At 49.5% G+C, this 14,863-nt stretch overlaps 1 protein-coding gene across 1 annotated transcript in view; it reads right to left on the reverse strand.

Annotated features, from left to right (window-relative positions):
• Positions 1-4,154: 4,154 nt before the first annotated feature.
• Positions 4,155-14,863, reverse strand: part of SERGEF (secretion regulating guanine nucleotide exchange factor) — a 219,205-nt gene continuing 208,496 nt past the window's right edge. Inside the window, exon 11 of the mRNA XM_065882924.1 lies at positions 4,155-4,498. Within this exon, the coding sequence (XP_065738996.1) occupies positions 4,155-4,498 (344 nt within the window). The remainder of the gene's footprint in view (positions 4,499-14,863) is intronic.

Genomic DNA, 14,863 nt, shown 5'->3' on the forward strand with positions numbered 1-14,863 from the left:
CTCCACCTCTGAGCATTTTACAGATGAGGAACTGAGGCCCAGAGGGGAGTGATCTGACCAGGGCCACAAACAAACGGGGGTCAGTTTCCCCTGGATTTCCGTTCCCTGATGCCTCCCAGCATGGCCAAGACAACGATCATATATGGGTGGGTGGGAGGCTGAAGGTGGGTGTCGAATTCTCACCCAATAGTTTCTCACCCCTCTAAGCATTTACCTCACCAATGTGGGGCGGGGATCAGTGGAGCAGTGAGCATGGCAAGGCCTCTGCCCACGGGTTATGCAGCCGAAGAGCTGCCAGATCCACACCATGTATATAACAGCCATTCATAAGCAGCAGGATGTAGAAGCCAAGTAGCCTCAGCGGCTGCAGGGAGGACAGAGTTCCCTCTCGCCCTGGAAGAAGGGCCTCTGGTGGACTCAAGTGGGACTTGACACGTGGCTGTTTGCAATAGGGGTTTTCAGGGACACAGCAGCTAACGGGGAACAGGGATTAACATACATTGAGCTTCTGCCATGTGCAGGGCATCTGAGACAAGTGGTCTGATGATGACCCACAGTAATTCAACATGCTCATCTTAGAGGCAAGAGGACAGGTGCAGAGAAGTAAACAGCTCAAAGCCACACAGCCAATGAATGATGAAGCCAAGATTTTAACCCAGGTGGTCTGACTCCAGAGCTCAGGTGAAGCTGTCTCAAGCTAATTGAGGCCTTGCTGGGGCTGGAGATGGAATTGATTGGAACACCGGTCCTGAATCCCAGGGCCCTCAGGCCATGGGTATGACCGAAGGCCCACTGACACACTGCTCTGAGCCTTCCACGCACACATCTGACCACCTCAATTTTCTGCATAAACACCTGTTGCCCTAAGAATGAAGTCAGAGCTCCTTAAATTGGCTAGCAAGGCCCCCCGGCTCTCCTCTCCCAACTCTCACCTCTCCGTGCTCTGGCCGCTGGGAAATTCGACCCCTGCCGCAGTTACACGTGTGCCCCTTAGGACCTGGAACCCCATCCCATTTCCTGACTCACTGTCTACCTCCCAACTTCAATTTCTCACTAAGTCACTTCACTCGGAAGTGGTGGATGGTGATGGAGGGCTTTCTCTGAGCCCCAGGCCTGGATTCACTGTTCTCAAGCAAGCCTCCTCGAATTTTGGCCTGATGGTCCACTGGGACTGAAGGTGGTAGGGCGTCAAGGGAAGCTGGGGTGCCTGCAAGGGGAGACTGTGTGTGGTAGGTTAGGATGTAAACATCCTGCTCACGCCTGGTGCGTGGCTGCCCTTCGACCATCACTGCAGGGGCTGCGGGCCCAAGACCTATGAGCACACGATGGGGTCTCACTCCCCTCTCCTTTTCCCTTCCCTCGTTCTCATGGGGTGCGGCAGGGGCGGGGTGAGGGATATGAAGGCCAATCAACTTAGTCTATAGGGAAAAAGAGTCATTCTTAGAAATGAGTGGGCATTTTCTCATTAGCTAATCACTGTCAAATGGTTGTGCTATCCACAGCATAGTTACCAAACTTCTGTAAGAAATGAAAGCAGAGGATGGGTAGGGGTGAGGGGATCGCAGAACCCACTCGTTTAGCCTCCTCACCTATGGTGACCCTAACATGCTTATTGGGTACTTTCTCTGTCCCAGGACCTGTCCTTAATGAAGGGATTCCAGAATTGGCCAAGACCTGGTCCCTTGCTCTTGAAGAGCTCAGAATCTAGTAGAAATGAGGGGCTTGGACATCTACAAGTCTGAGAATAACCAGTAGGGTTCAAAGGGTCCAGAAAAGAGTCCAACAGACCCTCACCCCACTGGCGCTTTCAGGCACTCATCAATCTGGCCAGTGAACTGATGCAGAGAAGCCCCGTCCGCCACTGTTAGGGAGGGAGAAATGGAGGAACTGGAGGGGACTGGACAGTCTGTGGTGTCATCCGGTGCCAAGAGCCATTCACTCTTGCACGCATGGATTAGCTGGGTTCCACGTGCTTCTAAGAAGGGTCTGGCTCAGGTTCCGAGCAAGGCTCCGAGATTTAGGGCTGAGGCACCACCTCACCCTGTCTCAGGCTGGGAAGGAGCCCCGAGACACTTTCTTGCGCCCACAGGGAAGCCTTGGGAGGGGCATTAGAGCTCAGCAGCAGAGGACTTGGGATTTGGGTTTCTTCCAGCAAGTGCTGAAAGAGGTAGGGGACTCTGCACGGCCATGCAGTGAAAGTGTGCGTTCCTCGGGAGTGTAAACCCTGTCTGGGAGGTATGGGCCTGAGGACTTACCCACGTGGGGTGGCCTTCCAGTGCAGACCACCCAGTCTGTAGGACAGTGGCTGGTGGCCAGTAATGGTGGACTTGCTCCAGTCTGGGTCATCTCTGGGCCATCCAATTACTCCATCTCTGAAGGCTTGGTCACCTTGGCAAAACCAGCTCAGAATGCACAGAGATGTCCTTCCTTCCATTCTGGAAGTGCTTTAGAGGCTGTACTGGCCTCTGCTGGTTCTGGGAGGTGGGGGGACAAAGGGCTTTGCTGGCCAGGGCAGCGATGTTTCTAGGGTACAATACTGGGAGCAGGACTCCACGTACTGGTGTTCAAGGTCAGCCAGTGGCCGTGGGTGATCTCTAGGTGCAGGCCTGGGGAGCTCAGGAGGGCCCTAATCCCCAGTTTCCTGAGTCGAACCCCCACTGGTCCCAGGGCCACCCCTTGTCTGCCCCCCTTGTCTGGCTCGAGGCCCTGGATGGGTCACCTCCCAATCAGGACCCTGGGCCAGGAGTGAGGTGTATGGCCTTGACATGGTCCCTTCCCCTTTTTAGGCCTCTGTTTTCCCACATGAACAATGAAAACGTTGGATAAGATCAGTGGTTTTAAAACTTTCTCAAGGACCCCTTTGTCAAGTGAAATCTTACGTGAAGCCTGATATACACTGTAAATTGAAATGAGGCTGCTGTGAATAAGGTGGAGGGTGGGGACCCAGACCTCTGTCTACTTGGCCTTCTTTTCCCCACAGCCCACAAGGTGGCCACTGAGTTCTCAGGAGACTGCTAGGGTTCTAGAATGCAGTTTGACGGCCACTAGGCTAGAAGGTCACTACAGGTCCTCCATGTGCACATGGAGTCCTGGGGTTTCATAACATCCTCAAGCCCTTGCCGCCTAGTGCTCCCAGATCCAAATGCTCTCCTGAGTCAGAGGGAGGTGGTGTGGGACACGCCACAACCCTGGCTGGCTAGCTGGAGACACTGCCACTCAGTCCTCTGGGGAAAGCCACTTTCTGAGGCCCTCTGGCCAAAGGCCTGCTGCCAGCCACAGCAGAGAGAAAGCTGCTATGTCCCCCAGAGCCATAGCTGCCACCCAGGGAAGCCTGAGGCCTGGGGTCTGGCCTGCTCCCCACTTCACGTGAGGGCCCTCCTCCTGCAGAGGCCAGGGCCTGGGGGCAGATGTCAGGGGTCAGGGTCTTTCCCTGAAGAACCCCCTTCCCACGCTGTGTCTGTCCCTCACCCGAAACTACAGCTTGGCAATTACAGTCACACAGACTAGCTCCAGAGTCCTTCCTGGCTCAGATGAAGACATTGATCTTGGGAGTTTCATTGGTTCTAGATTCCTTTGTTTGTCCCAGGGGTCTCCTCTGCCCGGTCTTTCCAGAAGTTTTGTCTCTTCCTCCACTTACTCATCTATACTTCCTCCACCCCCCACCCTCCCTCCAGAGCCTTCTCCCTTGGTCCTAGTCACCAAGACAAGAACTCCTTCCTGTCCAAGTAACCAGCCACCTGATCAGGCTTCCTCGATATACTTGAACCAGCAAACTACATGCTCTGGGTGCTGAGAATGAAACCCCAGGAGAGGCCTGTGGCTGCCCTAAGCATAGCCTATAGGAACCTTTGTCTTGCTGAATCAAAGCCTGCTGGGGCAAAACAACCACTGGGGACAGAGCTGGGCTCTCTGTCCTCACCAGCTAGGGACAGGCTGGAGCCTTCCTCTGCTTCCCATGTCCTTGGGTGAGGACTGAACCCTCATTCTCACATGCTGGGCAGAAAGGATGTCCATTCCTTGAGCCCAGACACTGGGCTCCTATCGTTCCTGTCTGGTCAGCCCACCCAGAGTGCCTCCTGAATCCTTCGCAGGCCAACACCGCAACCTGACAAAGCATTTCTCTGGGGACACTTTGGGTGGGTAAAGTTGCTTTATTAAAGGGTCTCTGTCACAAGCCCCCCATTTCTGAACCTGTCAGATTGGCTTTGGGGAGAAGCTTCTGCATGTCTGTCTTTCCAGTTTCTCTCTTGGTCCGTGGCTTCTTGAGATCCGGCTTCCTTGGTGGCATCTGGGAAAGGATCAGTGACCCTGGGGTGCTGGCCCAGGGCAGGGAGGGCTGGCCACTGGCAGAGGGCCAGGGAGTGGCCGGCCCCGCAGCCCACATGGAGTCCCGACAATGACCGCAGAGCTGGCACGGGCTTTGGGGCCCAGACGTTGGCTTCGGTGCCGTCCCCGCACATGCCGTGCTCGTTCCAGCCCCAAGAGTAACACGTCCCGCCTGCGAGGGAGAGACGAGACTGCTGTAGACGTGGTTCTGGGGAACAGGGCCAAAACACTCACCCTGGGGGTGCAGGTTATCACTGCAAACCCCCAGTTTACGCAGGAAGAAACCAAAGCTCAGCCACACCTGGGGGCCCGCTCGCCATCTCTGCTTCCTCCCCTGCCCTCCTAAGTCTGCTCTTTGCTTCACTCCCACCAGCCCACAACCATTCAGGTCCCAAACCTGGCTCTCCTCCATGGCCCCTCCCTCAGTGCCACCTCCCACCCCCAGACCTGCATCTCCCCCCACCACAAACACACACACACAATCCTAGACCTGCCAATTCTGCCTCCAAAAGTCTCTCAAATCCTTCCACACCTCTCCATCTCCACTGCCATCACCCTGATCCCAACCCCATTTTCCCTCATCTGGGCCACACCAGAAGCCAACTAACTAACTGGGCTGCTTGCCAGCAACTCTGATCTTCAAAGAGCATCAAAACAATCTCTGAGGATGCAGATCTAACCAGGTCACTCCCCTGCTTCAACCCTTCACTGAGTTCCCCCCACCCTTAAAGGCCTTTCCTTGCCTGTGAGGCCCTGAGTGATCTGGCTCCGGACCAGCCTGCTGGGGTCCCCCTGCACAACTCGCCCCACCCCACTGCATGCCAGAACCCCTGCCTTCCTTCAGTCCCTGAAATATGCCCTGTGAGGCCGGCCTTTCTCTCCAAGTCCTGGCTTTGCTGGGCTCCACAACCCCCATCCTCCAGAATCTGTTTAAATCATGCTCAGAGGCCAGATTCCCCGGCACCCGATCAACTTGGATTCTTGTCATTGCCCTTGTACTTTCCCTCACAGGCAGCGGATAGATGGTCTGGGTGGTGATGTGTTTACTATCCCCTCCTCACTAGACTGTCTGCCCTACAGTGAGAGAAGGAACACATATGTTCTGTTCACTGCCCTGTCTCTAGCACAGTGCCTGGTCCCCAGCTGCGGCTCAACAGGGGTTTGCTGACTAGATCAAAGATGGAAGAACTCAGAGTCCTACGGCCAATCTCCAAGCCAGCATTCGAGCACAGGTCTCTCTGACAGCCTGTGATGCTCCCACCCCATCACAGCACCTCTTCCTAAGTTTTAGACCCTTTCCTGGAGTCTAACTAAACTCGCTCACACTTTTCTGTAGTTGTTTAAAAAAATTTTTTTTTCTGGATATAAAAGTAAAACATCTTCATGGTAAAAAGGGGGAAAAAAAAAGAAAAATATGGAGAGGTGTAAAGAAAAGCAGACTTCTAGAATTTTGCCCACTGCTATGAATATTTTAGGTATCTCTTTCAAACCTTCAATCTGTGAAACTTGTAAATATTTGTGTATCTATTGTGTTGTTTTTATGCCTTAATAACACAAGCATTTCTCCGTAGAACTGGGAATTGTTCAAAAAGTAAATTAAAAATAATTTGAAATTTTGAAAAAGCTCAATATGCACAAAAGTACAAAAAATAATTTAACAGAAAGACATATTCCTCAATCAGATTCAGAACATTAGTTACCATTTTGCCATATTTGCTTCAACCTTTAAAAAAATAAATCAATTATAAAGATAGTTTAAGACCCACCTCCCATCCTTGGCCCTCCATCCATTCCCTCCTTCCTGGAAGTAACCACTATTTTAAGTTGGTGTACGTGACTTGCGTGCTTGTTTTATATTTTTCTACATGTATGTGTCCTTAAATATTATATAAAAATTTTAGTTTGTTTTAAAGATTTACATAAGTAGTGTCATTCAAATACGTGTCTTCTGTTATGACTTGCTCTTTATACCATTGTTTCTGAAATCTCTCTGAGCTGACAGTTACAGATTTAGTTCATTTATTTTAACTGTGCATAGTACATATCCCATTATGCATAAATCATATTTTACTCATCCATTTCCCTTCTGATGGACAGTTCTTTAATGATGATGATTGTTGCTACTTTATTACACATTATATATTACAATATATAATATACCATAATATTTTACAACAATACTATTACTACTGTTGCTACTATAAACAACACTGCAGTGAACATCCTGGAACATGTATCCTTGTACAAATTGGTGTTTGTGCACATTGATCCCTAGAAGTGTGATTGTGGCGGAATCACATGTTTACATTTACCAGGTGTGGCCAAACAGCTCTCCACCATGGCTGTAGTCCCATCATTTATGGTCCCATCAGCAACGGATATGAATTCGTTTCCCTCTATCTTTGCCTTTAGACTCTTGCTATTCTGATTAAGTACATGTGATTAATTTGCATTTTCTTGACTACTAGTGAGATGGAGCATGTCTTTATGTTACTAGCCCTAAATTGCTTTTTCTATGAATTGCGTGTTTACATTCTTTGCCTGTTTTGCTCTTTGTTTGCCTTTTTCTTACTGATTTATAAGTATTCTTTTGTTTATATAATTGTTATAAGCATTGCAAGTGTCTTCTCCCAGGAGTCTGTGGTGTCTCTTCACTTTGTTTATGGTCTCTTTTGTTGTCCAGATTTATGTAAAATGACTGCCTAATTGCCCATTATGGAGATTAAACAATTTCCTTAACCTGTATCCCATTATCAGATAGATAGGCTGTTTCTAATTTTTCATTATTTTGTATAACACTTCTATGAACATCTTTGTGCATGAATCTTTGTCTACATCTCTATTTTCTCAAATTAGATTCTTAGAATGGGAATTCTTGGTCAAATGGTATGGACATTTTTGAGATTCCTGAGTATTGTTTTGAGTACTGCCAGAATACTTTGCGGAAAGGCCACTTGAATACAACTACAACAATCTGTGGGACTCTGTACCACTCCAGCATCGCCAGTATTCATTAGTTATTATAGTATTTAAAAACCTTTTCTAATTTGAAGACAAAAACGGTATCTCATTATTTTTATTTGTACTTTTCTGATTCCCACAGAAATTGAAAAGTAATTCTTATTTTCCTCACATATTTGAATTTCCTCTTTTGTGTATTGTCTGCTTAATACATTTTTCCTGTTTCATATAGAAGAGTTTAAGTGCTCAGACCCAAGATCCAGAGGGCCTGGGTTCAATCCCATCTTCTCCATTTATTAGCCGTGACCTTGGGCAAGTTACTTAGCTTCTCTGAGCCTCAGTCCCCTCATCTGTTAAATGGGGATAATAATAGTACCTTTATCATAAAGGTTATAAATATTTATTCATTTATAAGGATTAAATGAGCAAGTATATATAAAATACATAGTACAGTAGTCCACCCTTTTGTGCAGGGGACACTTTCCAAGACCCCCAGTGGATGCCTGAAACCATGGAGAGTACCAAATTCTATGTATACTGGTTTTTCCTATACTCACGGGCATGTAGCATGTACAGTGTGGATGGGCTGGACAAAGGGCTGATTTACATCCTGGGTGGGATGGAGCACAACAGAGCAAGATTTCATTACACTACTTGGAATGGCACACAATTTAAAAGAGTTGTTTATTGCTGGAATTTTCCACTTAATATTGTCTGACTGTGGTTGACAGTGGGGTAACTGAAACTGCTGAAAGCAACACTGTGGATAAGGGGGCACTACTGTCCTAAATGAAAATTTGCTGATGTTGTTGTTCTCAAGAGGCTTATTGTTTTAAAGATTTTTATTTTAAGAATATTAATTCTATGCCATATCTGGCAGAACTATTTTTTCTCAGTTTGATTTAAAATTTTGTTTTAGGTCTTTTGATGTAAAACATAAATTTTATGGTTCTAGTAGTACGATTTCTTGTTTTTTTATCTTATCATTTCTTCCATAGTTTGTAAGAATTGAAAGCCTATCCCTATCCAGATCAGAAAATATTCTTTTGATTTTTTTCAATGACCTGAGTTTCTTAAAAAATCTTTACGTTTCACTCATTAACCACTGAAAATCTGTTTTGCAGACCGCTCTTTCACAGAGGGAGGCTGGCTTGTCCAGGATTACCCTTCTCTTTCCTTTTCCCTGGTAGGAAGGCAATCATTAGCCAAAAGCTTGGGCTTGGGGAAACACAGATGTCTGCCTGTTTGGCACATGAATGAGGAAATGCACACAGAGAGGATGAACCCCAGGCCACAAGTCCTGCAGTTAAGCAGGAGTTTCAGCCAGGTGGATCTGAGGCATGAGGTGGAGAATGGAACAGGCTTGGTACCTGCGGGCCTAGCTCGGCACCTGGCATGGGCTTTGCGCCCAGCCCTGGTGAGTGGCACCAGCTGACGGTCAGCAGGAATGGGGGTGGGAGGAAGGCAGCGCTGACCTACCAGCAGGACGTGGCACAACGGGCAGCTGGCAGGTCCCTCTCCTCCTGCCAAAGGAAACGCTCTAAGGAAGCCTATTTGGGGCCGGGGTAGCCCACTGGGTTGAGAAGCCTGGCAAAGGCTCAGATACAGTTTCCCCCAGTACTTCCAAAGAAGCTGACTCAAGGTTAGGTGCTTTATATTCTTTATCTCATTTAATTCTAACAACCTTGTGAGGCAGCCATGTTTTATAGATTATTCTCATTTTATAGTTAATGAAACTGAGGCGCTAGAACCCAGACAGTGTGGCTCCGGAATCTGTGCTAAACTCTGCATATTCTACACCAGGGCTTGCCAGAGTTATTCTATAAAGGCAAACAGTAAATACTTTAGGTTCAATGGTCTCATTCGGTCTCTGTTGCATATTCTTATTCTTTATTACAAGCCTTTAAAAATCATTCTTAGCTCACAAGGCCGTACACAGCAGGCCCGTGGGTTGTACTCCGTCAGCCCCTGGTATATATATAATACATACTGTGGACTGTGCTATGCTGTCCTGGGTCCCACATCACCACACAGCTGTGTGACAATGGTACGTCTGTCCCCAGCTACCTCACAGGGTTGCTAGGAGGAGGCCTGCATGTGCTGATGTACATTTAATGCCCTGGCACAGTGCCTGACACATGGTGACAGCTCACACCCACGTATGAAGCAGACCATGGGGAAAGGAGGAAAAGGCAAGGAAGGCCATGCTGGTGGCAAACCTTCCCAGCAGATGGGGAGGCCTAGGGTGGAATGACAAGTCAGGGGTTCCCCAACACTTTAAACAAACCTCCTATAGAAAGAAACCAGGCTGCTGAACTCAGAGAATGAAAGATGGGCCATCCCAGTAACAGAAGGACTCACACAGGACATTTTTCAGTTCTGAGCTCCTCCAGCATTTTAGAATATCTTTCAAGCACACCCCCTGCCCCTCACCCTCACTTAGGGCCACCTCTTCAGCGGCACAGTGAAGATGGAAAGGCCGTCCGGACTCAGCAAGATGCTACTATGCAGGCTGTTCTCATGTAGAGGTGAGAGGAAGGACAGCCATGATAAGCCTCTTCCTAAGCTAACTGGAATACGGGACACCCAGTTTTCGAAACAGGTGAGTTCATGACGATGCCTGGCATGACAGAGGACTCTCTGCAGTGTGCCCGGCACTCGCCAGGTTCTTGAGGACACTGAGATCCCATCTGATTGGTCTAGATCTGTTTTACTGGCCCCGGGGCACATGGCTGAGCCTTGGGTGGAGAGCTCATAGTTACAGAGGGATTCCCTAGCCTCTTCAGAGTTTGGGCCCTTGCTCACGGGGCTCAGTGGAGTTGATGCAGGCTCTGACAAGTGACAAAGCTCATGGCCCACCACACTTGCGTCAGCCTAAGAGCCCTGCAGGCAGCGGAACCTCAGGGCTGGCAGGGTCCCCAGCACAGGCTGGACACAGTACCCAAATCTGTTCAGGTCTTGTGGCACCTGCTTGAGCTTCTTGGCAACCTGGGTCCTCACAGGGCCTTATGGTGCTGGGACTGCAGCCCAACTCTAGGAAGGCGGCAGCGTTTCTGCTGGAGGGTCTTGCCTAGGAGGGGCAAACACCTGAGTACGTGTGACAGAAACTCCTGGTTGTCCCTGAACCACAGAATGGAGACTATATTTCCCAACCTCTGTTGCAGCAGGGCGTGGCCAATGAGATTTGAGCTGAAATGTTCTGTAGTAGCTTATGGGATCCTTCCTTCAAAGACAGATGGCATGTGCCCTTTGCCCCTTCCTCCATCCTGTCACTGGAAATGTGGATGTGATGGCTGGAGCTCTAGCTGCCATTTCTGACCATGAAGATGAGGGCTACAACCTAGGGATGGTGCTTCTCAGCTTCACATAAACGTTACCTTAATTCTCACAGCAACTCTCTGAGGTGTTCTTACCTCCATTTTACAGATGAGGAAACTAGGCTCAGAGAGGTAAAAGAACTTGTCCATGGCCATGTGGCCGCCCTAGTCAGGACTAGGATCCAGGACTCCTGAGTCTCAGGCTCCTTCACTAGTTCCAAAACGGTAATAAAGTCACCGAATACTTAGTGTATGCCAGGCCCTGTGATAAGCACTTTATATGTACTAATTCACTAAATCCTCACAAGACTGTGAGGTACAGCCTAACACACCAGGGAGGTGGTATGAACTGTGCGAGGTCACAGAGCTGGTGAGAAGCAGAGCTGAACTGAAACCCAGGCAGTAGGACTCCAGAACCTCTTCTGTTAATATATATTGTTCTCTCTAGCCAAACCTCTGTTCCTCAGATAATGAAGAAAAGGTAGAGAGTCATGGCGCACTTGTACAGGAACAAGGTCAGTGATGGCAGGCCAGAGCTGTAGCTGGTGAGAGAAGCATTCTGCGGAGGAGCAGAAACCCCCCCGAGCCCTTGTGAGCGCTGGGGCTGAGGCAGAGGCAGCAGGCCCTGCCGCACCCCACCCCCATCCGCATCTGGTGGAGTGGAGAGAGGAGGGCGGGATGGTGCGAAAAGTTAGGCAGCCACTGGTTCACCTTGTCTCTTGCCTGTCAAGGACCTAGGCCTCACAAGGCCTCACAAGGACCTTGGGCGCCAGGCAGGGCGCTCTTCTGCAACACCAAGCAGAGAGAGAGAGAGAGAGAGAGAGACAGGAGGGGTGAGGTCTGAGCGCCTCACGCAGAGGAAGTCTCTGGATTCGGGCAGGTGGTCAATGCCAGTGTGGACGGAGCTGGCCTTGGAGCCGGGCAAATTTGGAAGAAACTTCTGAGTGTCTAGCTGCCCAAGCTCATGAGTATCCCACCCTTTGGGCAGTAATTGGTGGTCCCTAGGTCCTGCTGTGAGCAAGGAATTCAGGCCTCCTGAAGTGTTTTGGGTCTAGGTGGCAACCTCAGGACAGAAAGAAGAGGTTCAGGTTCTGATCCTCTCTCGCTTGGACAATTACAAAAGCTAGTTTCTTCTGAGGTAGCTGGCCTGGGTGGGGGAAACCAGGCTGAAACACAGCATGAACTAGGTCTTCCCATGAACAATTTCCTGTCTCCCCACTACCTACAATGGTCCTCTTATCTGGCTCTCAGGGCAGCCTGTCCCTCTTGGCCGCATCACCGCTCTTTCCTCTGTTCCAGCCCCATGGGCTTGCTGCTGATCCCTGAGTTCACCCAGGCCTTTCACACAGTCGTGATTTTGCTCAGATGAGTCCATTTATCTCATCATGTGGACGCCTCTTCTGGCTTGGGCCCTGTATGGACAAAACACCCCTAAGAGGAAAATCCAGTTTCTGCCCTGGGGCTCCCAGGCCACTCGGGTAGACAGCCGTGGGGAATGACGATTACAGGGACCAATGGCATGTGTACGCAAGGAGGCTGGCACAACGGTGTTTACTGTAGCATTGTTTGTAATCGTGAAAGACTGGGGGGAAACCCCTAAATACCCATCAACAGAGGAGTGTGTAAAGAAACTACAGTTTGACCCTACGGCTGAATAATATACAGCTATTAAAAATAATGAGGTAGGGCTTCCCTGGTGGTGCAGTGGTTGGGAGTCCACCTGCCGATGAAGGGGACGCGGGTTCGTGCCCCGGTCCGGGAGGATCCCGCATGCCGTGGAGCAGCTGGGCCCGTGGGCCATGGCCGCTGGGCCTGTGCGTCCGGAGCCTGTGCTCCGCAGCGGGAGGGGCCGCAACAGTGAGAGGCCCGCGTACCGCAAAAAAATAAAAATAAAAATAAAAATAATGAGGTAGCACTCTGTGGCCTGACATGGCAAGATATTGCAGACATTTTTAAGAGAAAATAGGCTGTAGAACAATATAGAGAGTATGATTCAATTTATGCAAAGCCCCTATATATTTCTGTATGTACAGATCCTGAAGAATACATCCCAAACAGAGAATAGTCTCTGAGGAAGAGAGGGAGAAATGGGGGAAGGGCAACTGAGATTTTCTTTGTTGTGTGTTCATATATTTTAAAAAGCAATAACACAGGATGATGATCAAAAAAATAACAGTATTTCTAACCGACAGAGGCAGCATAGAGAGGATGATACACTCTATTGGGAGGGGAGGCAGGTGACACTGAAAGTTCCAGGGGTTAATTCTTAGCTGGGTTTTGAAGGATGAATAAGAGTTTACCAGTCTTAAATAGAGGGTACCCACTGACATTTGCTCACTCTGAGCTGCCTTCATTGAGCCTGATGGCATCCTGTTTGCTGCAGGAGTGAACTGTGGGCAGGTGTAGGGCTGGGTCCTCCTGGGCTGTTAGAAGGCTATTAATTTCACTTCCTCTGAGTTCTTAAGATACCCAGAGCTCTCTTAGCACACACACCACACTCCTCCTGGATCTCGAGGTGTTTCTATTTGTAACTGTGAGCTGGGGATGGGAGCCAGGTGCTGTGAGCAGGACACGCTCACCAATCAGCCCTCAGGCACATGGTACAGGCACTCATGATAGAGCTACTGAGTGGAAGTGAATACCTCTGGGCTGTTCCCCTGCCCACAGTCTTTCTGAGCCCCCTGCTCTGTCTGGAGAGCAGCAGGGGAGGAGTATACACACACATAATGCTGAGATCAACTCCAGTCCTGTGCCTGGCTGCTTGTCTTTATTCCCTGATCTGTGACCAGAGCTGCCTCCTGGCCACCGGCCTCAAGAACAGAGAGCTGTGAGTCTCTGTCCCTGGTTACACTGCCCAGAGAGGGGCAGCTCCTACAACAGAACGGCCTAGAGAATGGCTGTGAGGACAACGGTCCCAATGGGCCAGTCTGAGGGAAGAGGCACTGTCAGTGCAGGACCCTTTCAATTAGTAGACCATCCATCACTCTCCAGGGCCAAAGATGCCCTCGAGGCAGGATCTGAAGCAGCAGGAAGAAGCCATTCCAGAATCAGGAAGTGGGGCTGTTAGCCCCCAGTGTTACTCTGGAGATATTTTGGTATTGTAGCCAAAGTTGCCTCAGGGAAGGCTAAGTAGAAGATGGCTGGCCTGGGGTCCTTTCCAGACAAGGATCCATGACAGCACTGAGAACGGGGTGAGAGGAAGAGATGGGGGATGAGGGCTAAAGGCAAGGAGGCCAGAGAGGACACTGTGGCCATCCACCGAGTAAGAAAAGATGAGGGGTTTAGGAAGGTAATGTTTTAAACACAGCTGGAATCTGGCCACTTCTCACCAGCCCATCACCTCACACTGGCACTCCTGCAAGGGCTTCCTACCTGCCCTCTCTGCTGCTTCTGTTGTATTCGCTACACAAAACCTGAGGGATCCTGTTAAAACCTGGCACTAAGTCGACATGGCACCGCTGTGCTCAGAATCCTCCAATGGCTTCTCCTCTGACTCATAAACAACAGCTGGCTTCCTCCTGGACCTCATGTCCTGTCAAGTTCCACCTTGCTGACGTCACCATAGCTACACTGACTTCCTTCCTGTTCTTCAAACAGTATTGGCCTCAGGGCCTTTGCGTTTGCTGTTCCTGCAGTCGGAATGCTCTTGTCCTGATGTCCACAGGTTCACTCCCTCGTGTTGTCATGTATTTGTTCAAATGTCACCTTATCTGAGAGGCCTTACCTGACAACTCTATATGAAGTAGCAATCTACATCCCACCCCATCTCTGTCTCCTCACTTGCTTTATTTTTCTTTATATTTTTAAGTGGTTATTTATTATCTCTCTCCTGACCAGAACACAAGCTCTTTGAGAGCAGGACTCTTTGTTTGCTACTATTTCTCAGCACCTGAAACTGTACTAACAGTTCATTAGTACTAATACCTGTTGTTTGAATGAATGAACACACAAATGAATGAATGGCTACCAAGAGCACGGAGCTGTCTTCTTCTCTCCCAGAGGCTAAAAGAGAGTCCACAGATGTGGGGAGGAGATGCCATGGGCAGGCTGATTTCTGCTCACCATCAGGAAGAATGCCATAAGGACTGGAAGGCCACCCTGGAGAGTGGCAGGTGGCCTGCGCCAGAGGTCCTGAGCCCCCAGCTGGCGAGGGCATTCCTAACAGTGGGCAGATTCTGGGATGAGACAGAGCAAATGTCCTTCTGAGCCTGGCGAATTTGCGCGGCGGTGTGGTGGGTACGGATGCGTATGAGGGAGAG

The sequence above is a fragment of the Phocoena phocoena genome, chromosome 8 (genome assembly GCF_963924675.1).
Source record: "Phocoena phocoena chromosome 8, mPhoPho1.1, whole genome shotgun sequence".
NCBI lineage: Eukaryota > Metazoa > Chordata > Mammalia > Artiodactyla > Phocoenidae > Phocoena > Phocoena phocoena.